Source organism: Myotis daubentonii, chromosome 21 (assembly GCF_963259705.1).
Source record: "Myotis daubentonii chromosome 21, mMyoDau2.1, whole genome shotgun sequence".
Lineage (NCBI taxonomy): Eukaryota > Metazoa > Chordata > Mammalia > Chiroptera > Vespertilionidae > Myotis > Myotis daubentonii.
Genome location: NC_081860.1, coordinates 7,125,400 through 7,148,005, shown reverse-complemented (window position 1 = coordinate 7,148,005; position 22,606 = coordinate 7,125,400). Strand labels below are relative to the sequence as shown.

Here is a 22,606-nt window from a genome sequence, read left to right as displayed (position 1 = left end):
GAGAAACATCATTGCCTCAGTGGCAGCAAATATTGGCAGGCAGTGAAGACTGCTGCCATGGAATCAACAACAATGCTGACTGGTGAAAAAAGACATCCTGGGACTGATTACAGGATTATCCTTCCTTTAGCTTTGAGTTCTTACATATTGAGAAATGACTTTGTGGTGAACACCTTACAGGGACCAGGGGAATCCACAAATCCATTCAATTATTTTACCTGCCAATGACTTCAGCTACAGGAAACACTTTTGGATGTGCTGAGAATGTGTGTACAAAAAGGTCACACAAGAGACAGGCCCAGGAACATTTGTGGATTCATTGTCAGAAGAGACAATTTGCATATAATTTACTGCAGTCTTTCTCATCACTATGAATACAGTGTTTCTGTGTCAATGGTAGGTTAACCTCAGAGACTTACAATAAAAGTCACAAGACGATGAAATTTTGAACTTCATGGCACTTGGCTTCTTTGTAGTATGTGCAGAGGAGTTCCCCTAAACATTGACAAGAATGAAGTAATACAAACTGTGAACAAAGAACATAATTCATATTGCTCACAGAATGACGGCAAAGGTCTCATCTTCTGGGTGACCATTGACTGCACGCATAACCAAGGTACCAGGATATAAATTAAGACCACAAAGGTATGCAGTCTTTCTTTCAACACCTTAGGAAGCAATGCAAAATAAGCCAGTTTTGGATGAAAAATGATTTTCTGCCATCATGGTCTCCTTCCCAAAGCAATGAAGGTTTGACATCCACACAATATTGCTTCACATCTACATGGTGACAGATCACAACAGTGCTTCCAAAACATTGCAGGCAGTGAATAGAATCATCACAATTAAAGGTACAACAGGAAAAAGAATGTTACCGAAATATCATATTTCATAACCAGTGATGTTCAGGTAGGTGAAATAGAACCTAAGACAATCATCACAGCATAATGTGAGAACCACAACTACCTGCAAGAGGTATCACTTCTTTTCTGAGAATGGCTATTCTGGAAAAACACTGGACAAGGCCCATTCCCTAGTCAGACAGAAAGGAATGAAGATCCTGCCAAGAGGTCAGAATATTTAGAATTGATTCAAGCAAAAAAAGCACAGTGTGATTGTGACTGATTCACACTGTTCAGTTGAGCCAGGTAGTAGAGGTGAAATCACTTCAGCCACAATCACACATAGTGACATCAATCGGATAGGAGGCCTGGGCAGAATGGCAACTTCAAGTAGCTCCTTAAAGCCTCACTTGTACCTGAAACTGAGGAGGAATCTAGCAGAGAGTCTGTCCTGATAAAAAGGGATCATATTACGGCAACTGTGTACCATAGAGTCTCGTTCATGGTTGTTATGCTGAGTAAGATTAAGGAAACATTCCCCTTACATTTAAGGCTTTTCCCTTGTGTGAACGGTCAGGTGTCTCATGAGCCCATATTTTCGGCTAAAAGATTTCCCACAATCTGTACACTCATAAGGCTTTTCCCCAGTGTGAACATGCTTGTGGATAAGGAGCTGACTATTTTGGCCAAAGGACTTCCCACATTCACGACACACATAAGGTTTTTCTCCAGTGTGAACTCTTTTGTGGATAAGGAGTTGCGTATTATCCCTAAAAGACTTCCCACATTCACCACATTCATAAGGTTTTTCTCCAGTGTGAACTCTCTTGTGGATAAGGTGACTATTTTGCCTAAAAGACTTTCCGCATTCACTACATTCATAAGGTTTTTCTCCAGTGTGAACTCTCTTGTGGATAAGGAGCAGCCTACTAACCCTAAAAGACTTTCCACATTCACCACATTCATAAGGTTTTTCTCCAGTGTGAAGTCTCTTGTGGATAAGAAGAGAATAATTGCAGTTAAAAGCTTTCCCACATTCACGACACACATGAGGCTTTTCTCCAGTGTGAACTCTCTTGTGGATAAGGAGATGACTATTATCCCGAAAAGACTTCCAACATTCACCACATTCATAAGGTTTTTCTCCAGTGTGAACTCTCCTGTGGATAAGGAGGTGACTATTTTGCCTGAAAGTCTTCCCACATTCACTACATTCATAAGGTTTTTCTCCAGTGTGAACTCTCTTGTGGATAAGGAGCTGAGTATTTTGCCTAAAAGACTTCCCACATTCACGACACACATAAGGTTTTTCTCCAGTGTGAACTCTCTTGTGGATAAGGAGCTGCGTATTATCCCTAAAAGACTTCCCACATTCACCACATTCATAAGGTATTTCTCCAGCATGAACTCTCTTGTGGATAAGGAGGTGACTATTTTGCCTAAAAGACTTTCCCATTCATTACATTCATAAGGTTTTTCTCCAGAGTGAACTCTTTTGTGCATAAGGAGCAGCCTACTAACCCTAAAAGACTTTCCACATTCACCACATTCATAAGGTTTTTCTCCAGTGTGAAGTCTCTTGTGGATAAGAAGAGAATAATTGCAGTTAAAAGCTTTCCCACATTCACTACACACTACACACATTCCTCCAGTGTGAACACTCTTGTGGATAAGGAGCTGACTGTTATCCCTAAAAGACTTCCAACATTCACCACATTCATAAGGTTTTTCTCCAGTGTGAACTCTCCTGTGGATAAGGAGGTGACTATTTTGCCTGAAAGTCTTTCCACATTCACTACATTCATAAGGTTTTTCTCCAGTGTGAACTCTCTTGTGGATAAGGAGCTGACTATTATCCCTAAAAGACTTCCCACATTCACGACACACATAAGGTTTTTCTCCAGTGTGAACTCTCCTGTGGATAAGGAGGTGACTATTTTGCCTAAAAGTCTTCCCACATTCACTACATTCATAAGGTTTTTCTCCTGTATGAACTCTCTTGTGTATAAGAAGGGAACTATTGCGGGTAAAAGCTTTCCCACATTCACAACACTCATAAGGCTTTTCTCCAGTGTGAATTCTATGATGTCGAATGAGCTTGGAACTCTCACTGAAGGACTTCCCACAATCTGTGTACTCATACCGCTTTCCTCCAGAGTGAACTCTTTTATGTCGAATGAGGTTAAACATTCCTCCATAATTTTTCCTACATTTGCCACACTCTCCAGAACACACATCCTGACATCCAACAACTTTCAAGTTGTGGCTAGCAGCGTTTTCACATTCACTCCACTGGTGAAGACTTTTTCCACTGAGAAATTCCTGTGAAATCTCACTGCCACAGTGTAGCTCCTCAGTGTTATGAGTTGCCTGGTGCTGGAGAAGCTCTGAGGAAGTTTGAAAATGTTCCTCAACCGCCCTGTTGGTTGAACTCAGCTCTGATAAGTAAAAGCTGCAACTGGTCGCAAATGAGGCCTTATCCGTCACTTCTTTCCAGGATATCTTTTCCCTGGCATGCCTCTGTTGCTGGTGAGTGTTTTCATTGGAACAGACGTCTCTCACAAATGCCTCACTTATGAAGCCTTTATGTTCCAAGTGTGCTGCTTGTAACTCATTCAGGTGCAAAATATCTTTTAACACCGAGAAACACTGCTTACAAGGATGGTTCTTCTGGGGTGCTGGAGCTGTCTTAGAATCCCTGACCTGTGACTCTCCTTCTATATATACATGCTGAGAAGCCCAGGTCTCCTCATCATCCTTTTTATGCCAACAATCTGAAAACAGAAAAAGGGTGAGGAAATGAATGTTGATTTTGGTGACAGAGGGAAGTTGTATTACAAAAGTGTTTTGGCCAGGACACCTCGGCTTCATGCAATTTTCTGAAAAGAGATGTTCATGAAGGTTTATAACAGGCTTCAGCGAAGTTCTGGGCCAGGGAAGATCATAAAGGAAGAAAGACCACACCAGGAATATGACACAAAGATGGCAAACACCACATGGAAGAGAGGTAAGACTTCCAGCCCTTCCTTACGCTAACAGTGCTTAGTAGGGCTTGTCTGCAGGTGACATAGACTAGCTTTGCAGAATTTTGTTTATATCTCATTCAAAAAAAAAATTCAATAAACGAGTAGCTGTTTTTTGAGGACTACTTAAGTATGTATGTGCACCTCCTAACACATGTGCAGGTCAAAGTTGATGAATACTGCAGAGGCAACAGTGCAGAGGAGCAGGTGATAGAAAAATGCCACAGAAGTGAACATGACTGAATGCTAGGAAGTCATATGTGAAAGGACATGTCAGAAAGTGTAATGTAGTTAAAAGGAAAGGTAAAAATGAGGTGTAGGCAGTAGCACCTCCATCTGAGCAGTGATGAAATCTAGCTGATTCCTGGTATAATTTGAAAAGAGCCCTTGTGTCACACGTTCTCCTGGTTTCCACTCAGCTGGGCCAGGCCTCCACTAAAACCATCCTACATGTTCACCCTGTGAAAAAAAAAAACTAGGATTCTCCCTGTACCACCTTCTCTACAAATACATAAAACCGAAATATTCCAAGTGTGAATGAAAGATGACTGAGGGTACTATCCAACCCACGTTTAGAGCAAATCCACTAGGAATAGTTTTGAGGGAAGGTAATATTACAAACACCAATTGAAGGAGGGTCTTACAAGAACAGCCCATGGTTCATGTAAGTAAAGAACATAATCAAGCACAGGCAGTCACCCAGAACCTTTATCTAGAGGAAAGGTGCAAGAGTGGAAGCCATGGATCTAGACATAGTCACTCTCCCAGTTAGATAAACAGCTGGTGGGACCCATTAAGCTTTCTGTAAGACGACTGGCTCCCAGCGGCATCCTGAAGTTTCTGTGGAAAATAATGTTAAAGAAGTTTTTGGAGTTTATTTCTCAGGGCTGTCCACACAGCTCAGAACTGGCATCCAAAGCACATTTCACATGAGGTTGAGGAAAATTTGCAAAGCCCAAGGTTTGGCTGCAGCAGAGAGAAAGATACAGGTGGAATATAAAGGAGGAGATGCCATAACCTCAGTCTATTAGGAGACATGTGAGTGTCTTACCTACAGATGATACAAGTGCAAATACTTCCAGCATCACTTTGCAGTACAGAAGTCTCTGAGTCTCATCAAGGATTCCCCACTCCTCTGGAGAGAAGGCAATGGCCACATCCTTAAAGTTCATATCCTGTCATAATGGGGATAGTTTAGTCCATTATCAGCTTCTGTCCAAGAATTTTGCATTGGTCATACACCACAAGTTCCATATCCATCTGCTCCCTACACTTCTGACTACAAAGAAGATATCAGGCCTTTGTTTCATCAAAGACACTCACTCCTTATATTCCTACTGATACAGTGTCTTCCCACAACAATAAGGGAAATGAGCATATAGATCCTACCCGCTCTCTACTACAAACATGTTGTCCACACTGCGTCTTTCAATACAGTGGGAGTCATGAACATAGGGTACGGAGAGATGATGTCCATAATGACATTGTGAGTGATTTGACACTGTTCTTGTAAGGCAATAACCTTATTGTTCCTTAGATTCTCATTCCAAGACCCTGAACATTTTGGCCTCACACTTTACCCGTGTGACACCAATACTAGGGTGCTGAGCCATCGCTTTGCACTTCCTGCTGCACATACATCTTTGCACCACACTTCTCTCACACAGCTTCATTCCCAGAGGCATAATGCCAATGGTAACACAAATACGTCGTAACTTGGACCATTTTTCTTAATCATCTTCTTTTGCAATACTCCAATTCACCCCTTCAGTAATGTATTTCTCTCTTACCCTTCACTCTTCCCAACGCCAGCCAAGGTGACACTGATGTATGCTCTCTCATTCCTATTGCTAACTGTGACTGCCCTCCACAACAAAAGGCAGGTTGCACATATATTTCACCTAATCTCTGGACCAAGAAAGTACCACTGCAATAGACCCTCTTTTCAGGAATTAATCTGAAATTCACCATATCACATTATCCAGATATCACCAGAAATGAACTCCACTTTCATTCCCTCTTATGTTGATTTCAGTGGCCCTGCAGCCATGAATGCACATGCCCTATCCAAGTACACATTACTCTTTCTACCATAACTCTCTCAAACCTACACTCCCACAATCCCAGCACCAATAGTCATCTCCCTGACTTCCTACTCATTACTCAGTAAGTGTGGTTTGGTTAACGCCTGGAAAATTCAAACTCAATTAAGTTCTACACCAACATCATAGTCCACACTCAATGAGGCGCCTTCACTCTTTCCATCCACACTCAATGAGGTGCCTTGAGTGCTTCTATGAAAACCTCCCTCCCTGATTGTTTTTCTCCTTCAACCTCACCTATTGAGAACCACATCAAATCTCAGATATCCAGAGCCCACCTCTTCTGGTGCTGAAGTTAATGTCCCTTCACAGGTCACAGCCATCAGCACTCAGGTCCTATCACCTGTGGCCCTCTCTCCCAGGTCCAGTGTGTCTCACATATGACCACTCATTCCCGTATGTAAATTAGTCAGACTACTGACCACACCAAAGCTCTCAACACAATCGCGGTGTGTGATTCACAAGTAAAGTTGCAATAGCTGCATTCTCACTTTGTTTTAATTGCTCTTCGTCTCCAATTAAACAGGAAAAAAAAGTTTTTAAAAAGATGATGTACAACACTACCCTGCTCACTGTAACTCGACTTTAAAGAAGTTTTCAACCTGAACTTCTCCTCAGAGTACCAGATGCTCATGAAGTAATCTCTGAAATATCACACACCAAAACAGATAAAAAATAAGTTTGGTATCCTCAATGAACATTACACTTGTACTCTGAATGTCTGCATCTCAGTTGATGGTGCTTCCATACCTGCAGCTCCAAATGCAAACCTTCAGGTCATCCCTGGCTCTTACCTCTCTCTCAGCCTGAAAATTAGAAAATGCACTTCGCTGCACATAAAACACAAACCCAGAATCCAACAGCTTATTTCACCACCACAGTCACCAGCATGCGCCACTAAGCATCATGCTCACAACAGCAACCTCCTTCCTAGACTTTCTACCACCTCCCTCACAGCCATTTGTTTTGTTATTCTTCAGCCACCGGAAGTCTAATGAAACCTGGGTCAGATCACCTGACTCTACTGCTCGAAATCTTCCATTACTCCCATCACCTGCAGAACAGACACCAAAGGTATCACAAGCTCCTCTAGACCTCACTCCTGTCCCATTGTTACCAGTTCCTATTTTTTAAAAAATGGACACAAGCCCCAGCTGGTTTGCTCAGTGGATAGAGCACCAGCCTGTGAACTGAAGGGTCTCGGGTTTGATTCTCGTCAGGGGCACATGCCAGGCTTGTGGGCTTGATCCCCAGTGGGGGGCTTGCAGGAGTCAGCCCACCAGTGATTCTCTGTGATCATTCTGGTTTCTATTTCTGCTTTTTCTTTCTTTCAGGAATCAATAAAAACTTTTTTTTTAAAGGATGCCGGTTGGTTCCTGAATGAGCTCAGTCTTCACTCTAAGCCTTTGCACATAAAGGAACCTATGACTGGAAGGTCTACTCACAACTGATTCCACTGTTTGCCAAAAACAGGGACCATTTCAGACAAACTTAGACATGTACTTAGAATTCTGGGCTTGGTGTCTCGCCAAGGTCCCCAGATATAAGGGCCAGAAGAGAGGCCAGATAATCCCAGAATAACACTGTCTCAGAAGTTGTAAGACTGTGAGGCCCTGATATCAGTTCCACAAAACAGCATCCTTAAACCACCCTGCATTTGCAGGAATCTGTGTTCGGAGAAAGATCTGTTGAGACTCTGGCCACCAACCTCAGGATCCATGGGCTCAGACTGCTCAGTACTGTTTCCCAGTCAATAGGCCCATGTGTCCTGGAGATGACCACATTACTTCAAGACTCAGTCTTCAGTGCACACGCTTGCCAGTTACCTTATCCTTGATAGGACTTCTGCCTCCTGTCCCCAACTGCTATCATCTCTCTTCTAGTCTATTCCTCCTTTGAGCTGCTTTCGGAAAAGTTTAAAGAACTACCTTACACAATGTCCCTCTTTTGGTCAGGACCATTCATATCCCCATTTTCCTGAGAATGAAAGTAAACAACTCGTGCCAAACTCTGCCTCATCTTCTTTGTTCCTTTACACACAAAACAAGCTCTGGGTTTCCCAAATTCTCCCGGTTCGGTCACACCATCACATCCTCGCATGGAGGTATTGCAGCCTATGAACCTCTTTTCCCCATCACACCTTTTGTCACATGGGCAAGGATGTGACCTCTTCTCCAGGGACCAGGAGTTCACAGGACTGTCCCTGTCCTCTCCAGGGATGTCCAGTTCCCTATTCCTAAAAGGGATAATTATGGTCCTAAGAGTTCTTCCCCTCAGCGTTGCCTCATATTCATCCATATTCATCAGAAAATGAATTAGGGTTCATGGAAGGCAGCTTTCTCAGGAAGGCACAGCTGCGACCTGTAAGGACTGAGTGTGTGGACACTGACGATTCGGAAAGTATCTAGTTCTCTTTCTTTGGGAGCTAGAGTTCTAGTGGAGGACATCCCAAAAACAATGGGGCAGGGTTGGTACAACAGATGATAAGACAGAAATGTGAAGTGAGGGGGGTCACTATAGTCTCCCAGAAAAAGCCTGGAAGAGGTGATAGGGCCAGGATAAGTGCATACGGGGCATATGTTCTCTGAGCACAGTTCTGCATATATGAAAAGGTAAAACATTCACCTATACTTCAACAGTTTGATAAGTAAAACATACAACTATATAAAGAACATTTACCAGAATCATCTGATCTCAGTGGAAGTCTGTCTTCTTTCACATAAGAGGCTACTAGAATGAAGACCAGGAATCTCAGAATAAACCCACACAATTTGTGCTATCGTCATGATCCCCTCATTGCTTTCATTTAAGGACAAAAATCCCCAATGCTTTTTGAATAAAATAATCTGTTCATTTTTTAACTTAGGTTAGTCTTTGAGTAATAAAAATTAACTGACCTGTGAGAGAAGGTGATTCTGAGGGATTGCAACATAACTTTGGAAACTGGAGAGTGTAGAGCCCATGCTGTAGTAGAAACTGCTTTCCCTAGAGAAACCCTGTTTCTAATGTCTAAAAACACTAAGTTGGTAGCATGAAAAGGCCAACTAGCAGTCTTTCTGTTTTCTTCCCCCACCCCCAGACCCTACAATTCTTTTTCCATTTAGTTCTAGAGAGAGTTGAATGGTAGAAGGAGGTGGAGAGACAGAAAGAGAGAGAGGGAGAGAAACATCCGCAAGAGAGAGACACATCAATGGCTTGCCTCCCTAATGTGCCCTGACATGGCCCTGTTATTCAACCTGAAACTGAGGTCTTTGCCCTTGACTGTAATGGAACCAGAGACCATTCTCTCGTAAGCCAAAGCTATAACCACTGAGTTAACTGGCCAGGTCTTGCAGTCTTACTTAAAAAACAGGAATGCAATAGCGGCATCTTGGAGGCTGATTTTGGCTTTCTAAATATGATTTATTGAGCCTGATTTATTGTGAATGTCTGAGGCTGTTCATTATCTCAAATTTTGTCTCTTTTATTCCATGTCCTGTCCCATTGTTGTGAATTTTGGGTAGATCCTCTGAACTTCTGTGGATGCCTCTGTGTAAGTCATTTTCTTCTGGGGTACTATCATTGTGGTGTGTATACTAAAGAACCTTACAGATACACCTTGAAGCAAAAGTGACAGCAACTGGACTTTTTATTTGTATTCAGTTCTGAAAAGTTCCCTCTGGTACAGAGGTACCCATCAGAAGGCAGTCTGGGCCTCAAGGCAAACTGTGAGGCCTCCTGCAGTGAAGGACAAGACCGTCCACAGTGCCCACAGTTCAGCCATGACCCCACTTTCTCATCCGGGTTGTCAAAACCAACCACGGTGACTCTCGTCAGCTTCCTGGTCAAAGCACATGCTGAACGGTGGGTTCCACCCCAGTCAGTGGTCTGTGGGAGGCAGCCTATCAATGATTCTCTCTCATCATTGATATTTCTATGTCTCTCTCTTTCCCTAACCTCTCTGAAATCAATGAAAACATTTTGAAATGTATTTTTAAAATCAATAATATGTAAACAAAACTATAAAGAAATATTTACCACCTGCATTTCCCAATTACTTTACTACTAGGGGCCTGGTGCACGAAATTCGTTCACCGGGTGTGTGTGTCGGGGGGAGTGTCCCTCAGCCCAGTCTGCCCCCTCTCACATACTGGGAGCCCTCAGGTGTTGACCCCCATCACCCTCCAATCGCAGGATCGACCCCTTGCCCAGGCCTGACGCCTCAGACAGAGGTGTCAGGCCTGGGCAGGGGACCCTCATTTTCCCCCATCACTGGTTCTGCCCCCAGCCCAGGCCTGATGCCTCTGACCCAGGCGTCATGCCTGGGCAGGGGACCCCCAGACCCCTCCGATTGCTGGCTCTGGCCCTTGCCCAGGCCTGATGCCTCGGCCAGAGGCGTAGACCCCCATCACCCTCCGATCGTCTGATCGGCCCCTTGCCCAGGCCTAACGCCTCTGCCAGAGGTGTCAGGCTTAGACAGGGGACCCCCATCTCCCCCCAATCACTGGCTCTGGCCCCCGCCCAGGCCTGAGGCCTCTGGCCCAGGAATCATGCCTGGGCAGGGGACCCCCATTTCCCTCTGATTGCTTGCTCCACCCCCCACCCAAGCCTGATGCCTCTGACCCAGGCTTCAGGCCTGGGCAAGGGGACCATCATATCCCCCCAATCCCCAGCTCAGCCCCCCGCCCAGGCCTGATGCCTTGGCCAGAGGAGTTGACCCTCATCACCGTCCAATCACCAATCACCGGATCGGCCCCTTGACCAGGCCTGAGGCCTCCAGCAGAGGTGTCAGGCCTGGGCAGGGGACCCCCAGCTCCCCGCGATCTCCTGCTCCGCCCCTGCCCAGGCCTAACGCCTCTGGCCTAGGCGTCCGGCCCGGGCAGCGGGGACCCGCAGCTTCAGTGGCCCCGCGATCGTGCGCTTCGCTTTAGGCCCAGGCAAGGGACCCCTAGCTCCTGGGACTGCCAGCTTCGACCGTGCCCAGCTCCCATCGCTGGCTCCACCCCTACTTCCTGCTATCACTGGCCAGGGCAGCAAAGGAACCTGATTCTCCGATCATGGCTGGGGGGCAGGGCAAAGGCGGCCCCAGGGCCGCCTTTGCCCTGCCCCCCAGCTCTTAGCTCCCCCCTGGGTTTCCGATCACTGTCAGTGGCAGGGAGCTTCTTCCTGCTTTCCCTTTCGCCTCCCTGCATTGTGCCTACATATGCAAATTAGCCGCCATCTTGTTGGCAGTTAACTGCCAATCTTAGTTGGCAGTTAATTTGCATATAGCCCTGATTAGCCAATGAAAAGAGTAGCTCGTACGCCAATTACCATTTTTCTCTTTTATTAGTGTTGATTTTATTATAAACTGGAGGCCTGGTGCACAAAATGCATGCATGAGTAGCGTCCCAAACCTGGGCAGCAGTCAGTGCTGATTGGGGCCTTCAGGCTGCCAGCCGGGGGACTTCCTTCATTCCATGCTGGCCTCTGGTGGTCAGCACATGTCATATGAGTGACCAGTCTCCCAGTCAAACTCTTGTGGGGACAATTTGGATATTAGGCTTTTAGATATATAGATGTTTTTGCGGATACCGACTGCTACTTTATCATATGTGGGAAATAAAATACGATGATTTGCCTACTGAAATATCTTATCATATCCTTGTTCATGGCCATCATTTCGGCATTTTGAAACTAATCACAAAGAGGGTATTTACATGAAGGAAGTCAACAAAGATCACAAACCTAGACTTCACTTAATGTGTTACTGAATGCTTATACTTAGAAAAGTGTGGTGGAGAATGTGAACAATGCATATAAAACCTGTCAGTATATGATACATGTGGATTTAAACTGTACATAGGTTAAAAATTGAGAAAAACATTTTCCTAACAGTATTCAAAACCCATAGTTCCATAAAGCAAGAAGTCATTCAGTTATGGAGGAATGAGTGAAATTCAAACATATGTCTTAGATTGTGAACTCTCCGGATATTGGTTAAAATAATAAGTAATTTTAAAATTAGGCAAATTTATAAGCCAACATCTCAAGAGAGGAGATAAAGAAAATGAAAGTAAATGTATGAAAAAATGTTCACCACCAAAACCTGTTGGAAATGAAATGAAAGCAAAACCAAGTTCACAGATAGATAATTCTGGACCTACTATTTAAAAAGATTAACCACTGCCTGTCCTTGCAGGGTTGAACAAAACTGGAATTTTAATATGCTAGGTATGGGTGGGAAGGCAAGGTGCATGACAATTTTAAATCACAGTTCTGCATATGTTAAAATGTGAAATATCCACCTACACTACAATAGTCTGATTAGTCGAATGCATATCTATAAAGATAACTGAATGCAAATATTGCAAACAGATTGATTTATAATACCCCAAACCTGGAAATAACCAATTTTATAGACAGATCAATAGATGAGGTAGTTATTCATAGTACACAATACTAATCAAGAACAAAACAAATTCAATATTCACATAAGCTTTTGTGTTGAATCCCAAAATATCTGTGTAGCCCTGGCTGGTTTGGCTCAATGGATAGAGAAATAGAAAGAGATAACAAATCCTCTCATGTGTACAGCCAGACAGCACAAAGTAGCTTTCGCTTCACACGGACTCTCATCTTATATTCATACACCAGACAGTGTGAGTTTTTGACTTCCACCAATTCCTGACTAATCGCCTAAGGGAGCTCTATGGTTTCCCGGGAGGTTATCAAGTTCCCTTCCACTTGCTTGGAGTGGGCCTAATTGATAGGGGGTCGAAGAAGACGACTGACCCTAACCCATTTAGACAAAGACAAAGACAACAAAGAACAAAGACAAAACAAACTAGACAAATGCAACCGAAGGTTGCCCAGAACCTGCAGCTCGCTCCTTGAAGTCATGAAAATTTTTCAAAAAACATTGCAGCGGTGTGCACACAGAAGCAGATGACTTTTTGACAACAAACACCAAGATAACAAACACCAGACAGACAAACCTGGTGCAGTCTAAAGCAGCACAAACCAGAGACCAGGGCCACCATGGTGGCCGCGGGTCAGGACCATGAGTACCGCTGCATTCAGCCCTCCATATAGGTCCTTCTATGGGCCGTCCCAATTCCTGTTTAACGACTGGTCTTCCTTACCTCTCTCGAGAGTCCAGGTGGCTCGGTTTCTGAATTGAAAGTTTTGGGTGGAGTCTCCTCCACCTCCCTGGAACCCGGAACGGAGACTGGACGCCTCCTTGGTAGTCTTTTCCCACAGGGATGTGGGTGGGGTATCTCGGTGGGACCTCTAAAAGTTATGGGTTCACTCAGCGAGACAGACCACCAACTCAGAATTTAAATTTAAGAGCCTTTATTCAGCTGTCCAGCTGGCTACAGTTACAGCACCCTGTCGAAGCAATGGCTGAACTGCAGCCCCGAATTCAATGGCCAGCGACTACAGTTACACCCTGCTGGAGCAGAGGCCGAACTGCAGCCCAGACTACAAGAATTACAGCATTTTTATTTGCAAAAACCACAAAGTTACAATGCCTTGTTTACATAATTACTTCTCGACACAGTATAGCGTCATACAGTGACTACCTTCCTATCTATGTGTTCTAGGAACAGACAGTACAGAGTGCCGGGAAGGGGCCATGAGACCATATCTCAAGGCCTGGCCTGATGTCAGTACCTTCCTATCTATGTGTTTTAGGAACAGGCAGCACAGCACGCCCCTTCTGGCCAAAGTGCCAGATATGCAGCAGAGTACAGTGAGTGTTTGCACTGAAACAGATGTCTCCAACATGTGCATCACTACAGAATGCTTTCTGCTGAAAATATGCTACATCTGACTCAGTCAGGTGCAAAATATGTTGTAACACAGAGAAACACCGCATACACAGAAGGGTCTTCTGGGTGGCTGGAGCTGTCTTAGAAGCCCTGACCTGTGACTCTCCTTGTATAGATACACTTTGACCAGAACAGGCCTCCTTATCACCCATGTTGTGCCAACAACCTGAAAAGTGAGAAGGGGTGAGGAAATGAATGTTGAATGTGGAGACAGGGGGAATTCCCATTGCAAAGGTGTGTTACACATCACAGTTGGTACATGCAATTCTCTGAAAATCAGAGATGTACAGGAAGGATTAATAAGAGGCTCTTGAAACTTTCTGGGCTAATGAAGATCACAAAACAGAAAGGACTCGCCAGATATACGACACAAAATATGGCAAGCACCACATGGATTAGAATATGAAGCTCCAGCTAATCCTTCAACGAACAGCATTCAGCAGGGCTTCTTGATTAGGGAAGTGGGCAAGCTGAGCAAGAGGTTGGCTCCCTCTTACTCCAAGTGAAATTCAAGAAAGGAGTAGCTGGTTTTGAGGACTAATTACCACATATGTGCCCCACATAACACATGTGCATGTCAATGTTTCAGATGACTGCAGAGGCACCAGTGCAGAGAAACAGGTGATGAAGAGGTGAGCAGTCATCACTGGGCCAGAGCTACACAGCTTGCTATAGTATTCAGGGAAGAGAATATTACAAACAATTGAATGAAAGCCTTAAAAGAACAGCCATAGTTCATGTAAGTGAAGACCATAACATGACCCAGGTTGCCACAAAGAACCATTACCCAGAGAAAGAGTACAGAGTTGAACCCATGCATATGGACACTGTCAGACTCCCATGAAGAGAAAGTGCAAGCTGGGACCTATGAAGTTCACTGCAAGACTCCTGACTCTCTGTTTCCTCTACTTTTTGAGGTAACAGGTGTTAGGGATGTTCATGGAGTCCTTTGTTCAGGGCTCTCCATCCAGCTCATCCCTGGCAGCCACAGCACATTTGACAAGGCAGTGGGGAAAATTAAAATTAGCAGAGGCTATGTTCCCACTGTTGGAGAGAGAAAGCTTTGCCTGAGGAATAAAGGAAGAGAGGTCATCACCTCAGGACACTGGGAGAACATCCAGGTCTTACCTACAGATGACACAAGTGCAAACACTTCCAGCATCACATCATAGTACAGAAGTCTCTGAGCCTCATCAAGGAGCACCTATTCCTCCTGAGAGAAGACAATGGCCACGTCCTCAAAGCTCATATCCTGTCATAATGGGGACATTACAGCCCAAGATCAGCTTCACTCCTAAGATTCTTAGTCTGTCATACTCCCCACCCTCCACATCCATCTGCTCTGGCCACTCCACACATCAGAGGAAATACCAGGCCTTCATCCCATGAAAGCCATTGTCTTCTTATATTCCTACTGACATTTTGTCTTCCCACTATAATAAAGGCAGATAAGTCACCTGAGCTATGGACTCCTGTGGACACCGCACTGAATATTATCAACAGATTGGGTGTCAAAACCATAGGTTAAAGAGAGATGCTGGCCATAAAGATAGTGTGAGTGATTTGATACTGGTTTTGTCAGGCAATACCCTCATATTGTTTCTCAAAGACACCAAATACATGGCATCACACTGCACCCTCTTGACTACAATCCCAAGGTACTGAGGCCATGGCTTTGCACTACCTGCTGCACAGAGTCCTTTGAACAACACTTCTCTCACACAGCTTCATTCTCAGAAGCACAACTTCAAAGGTAATGCAAATTTGCTGTGGTGAGGACAAATTACTTCCAAATCACTTTTTTCCAAAATTATAGTTCACCACATCCATAATCTCTTACCCCTTACCCTTCTCCCTTACCCATTCCAGTGGAGATTTTGAAGCCTGGGTAATACTGGTATAGGCTAGCTCATTCCTATCAATCTGTGTGTCACCCCCAACAATAAAAGGCAGATGGTTAGTTAAATTGCAACGAAGCTCTGCACTTAGAATGTATCACCAAAACACCCCTCTTTACAGGCAATCACCCTAAAAGTCACTGTACTGAATCATCCAGACACCACCAGAAATGGACTCTCTCATCATTCACTCTTATGTCAATGACAGGGTGCTTGGCCATCAATTCACATTCCCTCTTCAAGTGTACATCACTCTTTTCCATACGTGGTTTACACCTGCACTCCCTCAGCCCAAGCCCACACAGTGCTCTCCTTGGCCTCTGACTTAACTCAGCATTTGTTGTCCAGAGAATGCTTGCCAACATCTCTCACTTAACCGCAACTGATGTCCCACACCCGATGGCGTTCAGACCATGCCCAGTGAGTTTCACAGATGACCACTCAAGCCTCTAAGCTAATCCACAAGACTGTCTGAAACTCGCCAAAACCAGGACACACCAAGGGTCACAACAAAATCCTGCTGAGTGTTTAGAGAAGTTAATATGTACCAGCCCCAGTCTCACTTTGTTAGAATAACTCTTCAGCCTCTAAATAATATCAGGTCCACTCATCTTTTAAAGGCCTTGGCCACTGCAAAATGATTACCACTCCCCCACACTCTACATGACACCTTCTATCTCTCTGCTGTGTTGTGACACCCACCTTCCACACTGGCCCCAGCAGGAAAGCTAGACCTCAGGCTCACACTGTCCCTTCTGAGCTACTACTACTGGTACCAACCTGACCATGATTTCCTATACATTTTTTAAAATATATTTTTATTGATTTCAGAGAGGGAGAGGCAGCGAGAGATAGAAACATCAATGATGAGAGAGAATCACTGATTGACAGCCTCCTGCATGCTCTCTACTGGGGATCAAGCCTGCAACATGTGCAGGTGCCCTTGACCAGAACTGAACCTGGGACCCTTCAGTCCACAGGCCGACACTCCATCCACTGAGCTAAACCGGCCAGGGCTCCTATATTAAAGTGATCTACAGTCCTGCTAATGTGTCTCAGTTGGTTGAGTATACACCAGTGATGGTGAACCTATGACACGCGTGTCTGAGGTAACACGCGAACTCATTTTTTTGGTTGATTTTTCTTTGTTAAATGGCACTTAAATATATAAAATAAATATCAAAAATATAAATCTTTGTTTTACTATGGTTGCAAAGACCAAAATATTTCTATATGTGACATATTTCTATATGTGACACGGCAGCAGAGATAAATTAGGGTTTTCAAAATGCTGAGACGCTGTGCTCAAAAGGTTCGCCATCACTGGTATAGAGCCATGCACTGGTGAAGTCACATGCCTTGGTTGTAGGCTAGATCCACAATAGGGGTTGTGCAGGCTGTAACCAATCCTTGTTTCTTGCTTATCAGCGTTTCTCTGTCCCTCTCCGTCTCCCTTCCTTTCTATATCGAAAATTTACACACATACATATATATGTATATATATTTAAGTAACTGCCGGTTCCTAAATCAGCTCCCTCTTCCTTCCCTACAAGCCTTTGCACAATCTGTAACCAATGCCCTGCAGGACCTACCACTCATTACACTGGTTGCTAAATTCCAGGTCCACTACATGAAACCCTCCCTAGTCATGACCTTAAGAGTCTGGGCTTAGTGTCTGTTCAAAGTCCCCAGGTCCAAGGGATACAAGAGCAGCGGGACAGCCCCAGGACACAACTATCTCAGAGGCCACAAGAGTGTGAAGCCCTGAAATTATCTTCACCATCCGGTACACCCAACTCATTCTGCATTAGTAGGAATTCCTGTAAAGAAAATGGTCTGTTGAGAGCCTGGCAAACACCGCCAGGATCTGTGGGCTCAGGCTGCTCAGTGCCCTTGTCCAGCCCAGAGGCCAGGTGCCCTCCAGATGCCGGTGTTATCTCAGGGCTCAGTCCTCAGCTTTTGCCAGTTACCTGACCATTGACAGGACTTCACCTTCCTGTCCTCTGTCTTCTAGTCTGTCCTTCCTCTGAGCAATGTCAGGAAAAGTTAGAACCCTACCCCACAAAATGTCCCTCCTTTTTTCACAACCATCTATGCTCCCAGAGTTCTGAGAGTGAAAGTAAAACTCCTCGTGTAAAACCCACACCCCATCTCTTCATTGCTTTAGACCCAAAACAGGTCTGGGTTTTCCTAATCCTCCTGCCTCGGCCCCTCCCCCGTGTCCTTAAAGGTGGCACTGCAGCCTGTGGCCCTCATCCCCCATCACACCCTGTGCCACCCAGGAGAGTCTCACTGTTATGGATGCGGCTTCCTGGGCGGCGGGACCTGAGAGGCGCCGGTCCCCAAGGCTGGGGGGTTAAACGGGGTCAGGCTGCGGGAACGCTGTGGGCAGAGCGGAGTCCCGGAGGCACGGAGGCCCCAATCCCGGCCTGTTGGTGCCCAACCAGCCTCAGACACACCCCGCACAGCAAGGACGCTGCCTCCTAGGCCTCCTCCTACTCAAGTCCAGTGGGCTGAAGCCTGCAAGTCCTTGAACTGAAGAGGTCAAAATGCCCACCAGGAGGAGGAAGGTGGAAGTCCCGCCCTAACCGGATGCACTGACACCAAAAACACCCGTTAGCTCCGCCCACGTGGGCCCATTCCTTTCTGGGTAATGTAGTTTTCTCAAAAGCAAAGGGGAGGGCTAGTATCCAGGCCAATGACACTAGTGAATAAAGGTGATGTGGTTCAGCAAGTGGCCCTGGGGAAGGACAAGATGGGACCAGAGGCCTGGTTAACTGGAACAGACTGGCAGATCTCCCAGGAGCGGGGCGTGGGGAGGACTGGGAGAGATCCCCCAAAGAATATATGCACAGGGGAAAATGGGAGACATCTGTAAACTAGCAACAATTAATACACTGTTTTTTATTTTTATTTTTAAATAATATAGCGCTGCTGGTGTGACTCAATGGTTGAGCGGCAACCTATGAACCAGGAGGTCATGGTTGTATTCCTGGTCAGGGAACATACATGGGCTGTAGGTTCAATTCTCAGTTAGGGGAGAGGTACATGCAGGAGGCAGTTAATCAGTGATTCTCTCTCATCGTTGATGTTTTTATCTCTCCTACCTCCCTTTCTCTAAAATCAATAAAATTATATATTTAAAGTGTAATCATATATGCATAGCCCAAGGACAGAGACAATAATGTGGTGAGGGTCTAGAAGCAGTGGGGGCAGGGTAGAGGGAGGCAAAGAGGGATGGGGATGGGGGAAATTGCGAACATCTGTAATAGAGTTAATAATCAATAATAAAAAGAATAGTTTGCCACATGGCATGGTTCAGTGCTTGGACGTGGACCCATGAACCATGAGATCACTGGTTTAATTCCAGGTCCGGCACATGCCCAGGTTGGAGAGCTCCATCCCGGCAGCGGCGTGCAGGAGGCAACTGATCAATGATTCTCTCTCATCATTGATGTTTCTCCATCTCCTTCACTCTCTAAAAAAGCAATAAAAACGTTTAAAATATAATAGTGTTAAGATTGATTTGATTCAACAACACCAAAGTGAATAATCAATTTTCATCTAATTCACTGCAATCTTTCACACTCACTATGAATGCAATGTTTCTGTCATACTGGTGGTTATATTTAAACCTCAGAGTCATACAAAAAATGACACCAGAGCCCAGTTGATAGAGCATCAACCTGCAGACTGAAGGGTCCCAGGTTCAATTCTGGTCAGGGGCACACGCATGGATTGCAGGCTTGATCCCCAGTAGGGGGCATGCAGGAGGCAGCCAATCAATGATTCTCTCTCATCATTAATGTTTCTATCTCTCTCTCCCTGTCCCTTCCTCTCTGAAATCAATTAAAAATATATATATCAAGAATGACACCAGTGTATGAAATTTCATACATCACAGGACATGGCTCCTTTAGTGTATGTGGGGAACAATTCCCCTAAACATTGTTGAGAATTATGTAATAATAATGTGACCAGAGACTATAATTAATATTGTGCACAGACACACCTCAGTTGGGTGGCTATCATCCAGTGCACTGACAAGTCCTGGTTCAATTCCAGGTCGGTGCACAGCCACACCTGTGGCCCCAGTAGGGAGTGTGCAGGAGGCAGCTCATGTATTTTTATCTATATATCTCCCCCTTCCCACCTCTTTTCCTAAAAAAATAAAATAAAGGTATTTTTTAAAAGCACAAGTGCTGCGGTTTGTGTACTCATAACTCAAAGACACCTTATGCCACACCTTGAATATAGTGACAGATAAAATTATTTCACCTGTGATGTTTCACAGCTTTATCTGTAGGTAAAGGCTCAGAAAATAACACACTTTAGAAACGTGCGCTTTCTTGCATATCAGTGCTCATTTCCTGGGAGGAACAGCTTTGCCTCAGTGGCAGAAAATGTTGGCAAGCAGTGAAGACTACTGCCATGGAATTCATAGGAATGCCACAAGAGAGAGTGTGGATTTATGTTCAGAAGAGACACTTTCCATATAATTCACTGCAGTCTCTCTCATCACTATGAATACAGTGTTTCTTTCTGTCTCAATGGTAGGTTAACGTCAGAGTCTTACAACAAATGTTACAAGATTATGAAATTTCGTACTTCATGGCACTTGGCTTCTTTGCAGTACGTGGGGAGGAGTTCTCCTAAACATTGATAAGATTTAAGTAATACATACTGTGAACAAAGAACATAATTAATATTGTTCACGGAAGGAGAGCAAAGGCCTCCCCTTATGGGTGATCATTAACCCCACTCATAACCAAGGTACCAGGATATAAATTAATACCACAAAGGTATGCAATCTATCTTTCAAAACCTTGGGCAGCAATGCAAAATAAGCCAGTTTTGGATGAAGAATGATTTTCTGCCGTCATATTCTCCTTTCCAAAGCACTGAAGGTTTAATGTCCCCACAATATTGCGCCACATCTACATGCTGACAAATCTCAACAGTGCTTTCAAAACATTGCAGGCAGTGAATAGAACCATCACAATTAACGATTCAACAGGAAAAACACCTTTAACAAAATATCATAAACCTGAGCCAGAGATGTTCAGATCTGTGAAATAGAACCTAAGCCAATCATCACAGCATACTGTGAGAACCACGAACTCCCTGAAAGAGGTACCACTTCTTTTCTGAGGATGGGTGTACTGAAAAAACCATGGGCCAGGACCATTCCCTAGTCAGAGAGAAAGGAATGAAGATCCTGCCAAGAGTTCAGAGTATTCAGTATTTATTCAAGCTCAAGGGAGCACACAGGGATTGTGACTGATTCACACTTTTCAGTTGAGCCAGGTGGCAGAGGTGAAATCACTTCAGCCACAATCACACATAGGGACATCAATCGAATAGAGGGCCTGGACAGAATAGTAAGTTCAAGTAGCTCCTTCAAAACTCACTTGTACCTGAAACTTATGAGGAATCTAGCAGAGTGTCTGTCCTGATCAAAAGGGATCATATTAAGCCAACTGTGTTTCATAGAGTCTCTTTCAGTGTTGTTATTCTGAGTAAGAAAAATGGAACATTCCCTTCACATTTATGGCTTTTCTCCAGTGTGAAGTCACAGGTGTCTCATAAGGCTATATTTTTGGCTAAAAGATTTCCCACAATCTGTCCACTCATAAGGCTTTTCCCCAGAGTGAACTGCTTGTGGATAAGGAGGTGACTATTTTGCAAAAAAGACTTCCCACATTCACTACACACATAAGGCTTTTCTCCACTGTGAACTCTCTTATGGATAAGGAGCTGACAATTTTCACTAAAGCAATTCCCACATTCACAACATTCATAAGGTTTTTCCCAAGTGTGAAATCTCTTGTGGCTAAGAAGGGAATTATAGTAGGGAAAAGACTTCCAACATTCACCACATTCATAAGGTTTTTCTACAGTGTGAACTCTCTTGTGGATAAGGAGGTGACTATTTTGCCTAAAGGACTTTCCACATTCACAACATTTATAAGGTTTTTCTCCAGTGTGAACTCTCGTGTGGATAAGGAGCTGCTTATTATCCCTAAAAGACTTCCCACATTCACCACATTCATAAGGTTTTTCTCCAGTGTGAACTCTGTTGTGGATAAGGAGGTGATTATTTTGCCTGAAAGACTTCCCACATTCACAACATTCCAAAGGTTTTTCTCCAGTGTGAACTCTCTTGTGGATAAGGAGCTGCGTATTATCCCTAAAAGACTTCCCACATTGACCACATTCATAAGGTTTTTCTCCAGTGTGAACTCTCTTGTGGATAAGGAGCTGCGTATTATCCCTAAAAGACTTCCCACATTGGTCACATTTATAAGGTTTTTCTCCAGTGTGAACTCTCTTGTGGATAAGAAGGGATTTATTGCGGGTAAAACCTTTCCCACATTGACTACACACATGAGGCTTTCCTCCACTGTGAACTGTCTTGTGGATAAGAAATTGACTATTATACCTAAAAGAATTGCCACATTCACCACATTAATAAGGTTTTTCTCCAGTGTGAACTCTCTTGTGGATAAGAAGAGAATAATTGCGGTTAAAAGCTTTCCCACATTCACTACACACATGAGGCTTTCCACCCGTGTGAACTCTCTTGTGGATACGGAGCTGACTATTATCCCTAAAAGACTTCCCACATTCACCACATTCATAAGGTTTTTCTCCAGTGTGAACTCTCTTGTGGATAAGGAGCTGCATATTACCCCTAAAAGATTTCCCACATTCACAACATTCATAAGTTTTTTCTCCAGTGTGACCTCTCTTGTGGATAAGAAGGGATTTATTGCTGGTAAAACCTTTCCCACATTCACTGCATTTATAAGGTTTTTCTCCAGTGTGAACTCTCTTGTGGATAAGGAGCTGCCGATTATCCCTAAAAGACTTCCCACATTCACCACATTCATAAGGTTTTTCTCCAGTGTGAACTCTCTTGTGTACAAGAAGGGAATTATTGCGTGT

General features: G+C 44.3%; 1 protein-coding gene across 1 annotated transcript in view; it reads right to left on the bottom strand.

Moving 5' to 3' along the window:
- Positions 1-1,389: 1,389 nt before the first annotated feature.
- The window catches only part of LOC132223041 (zinc finger protein ZFP2-like), a 67,000-nt gene continuing 45,783 nt past the window's right edge, over positions 1,390-22,606 (bottom strand). The window contains exons 3-4 of the mRNA XM_059678420.1: positions 2,547-2,894; positions 1,390-2,295 (exon numbers count right to left, since the gene is read on the bottom strand). Coding sequence (XP_059534403.1) covers positions 1,390-2,295; positions 2,547-2,894 — 1,254 coding nt within the window. The remainder of the gene's footprint in view (positions 2,296-2,546; positions 2,895-22,606) is intronic.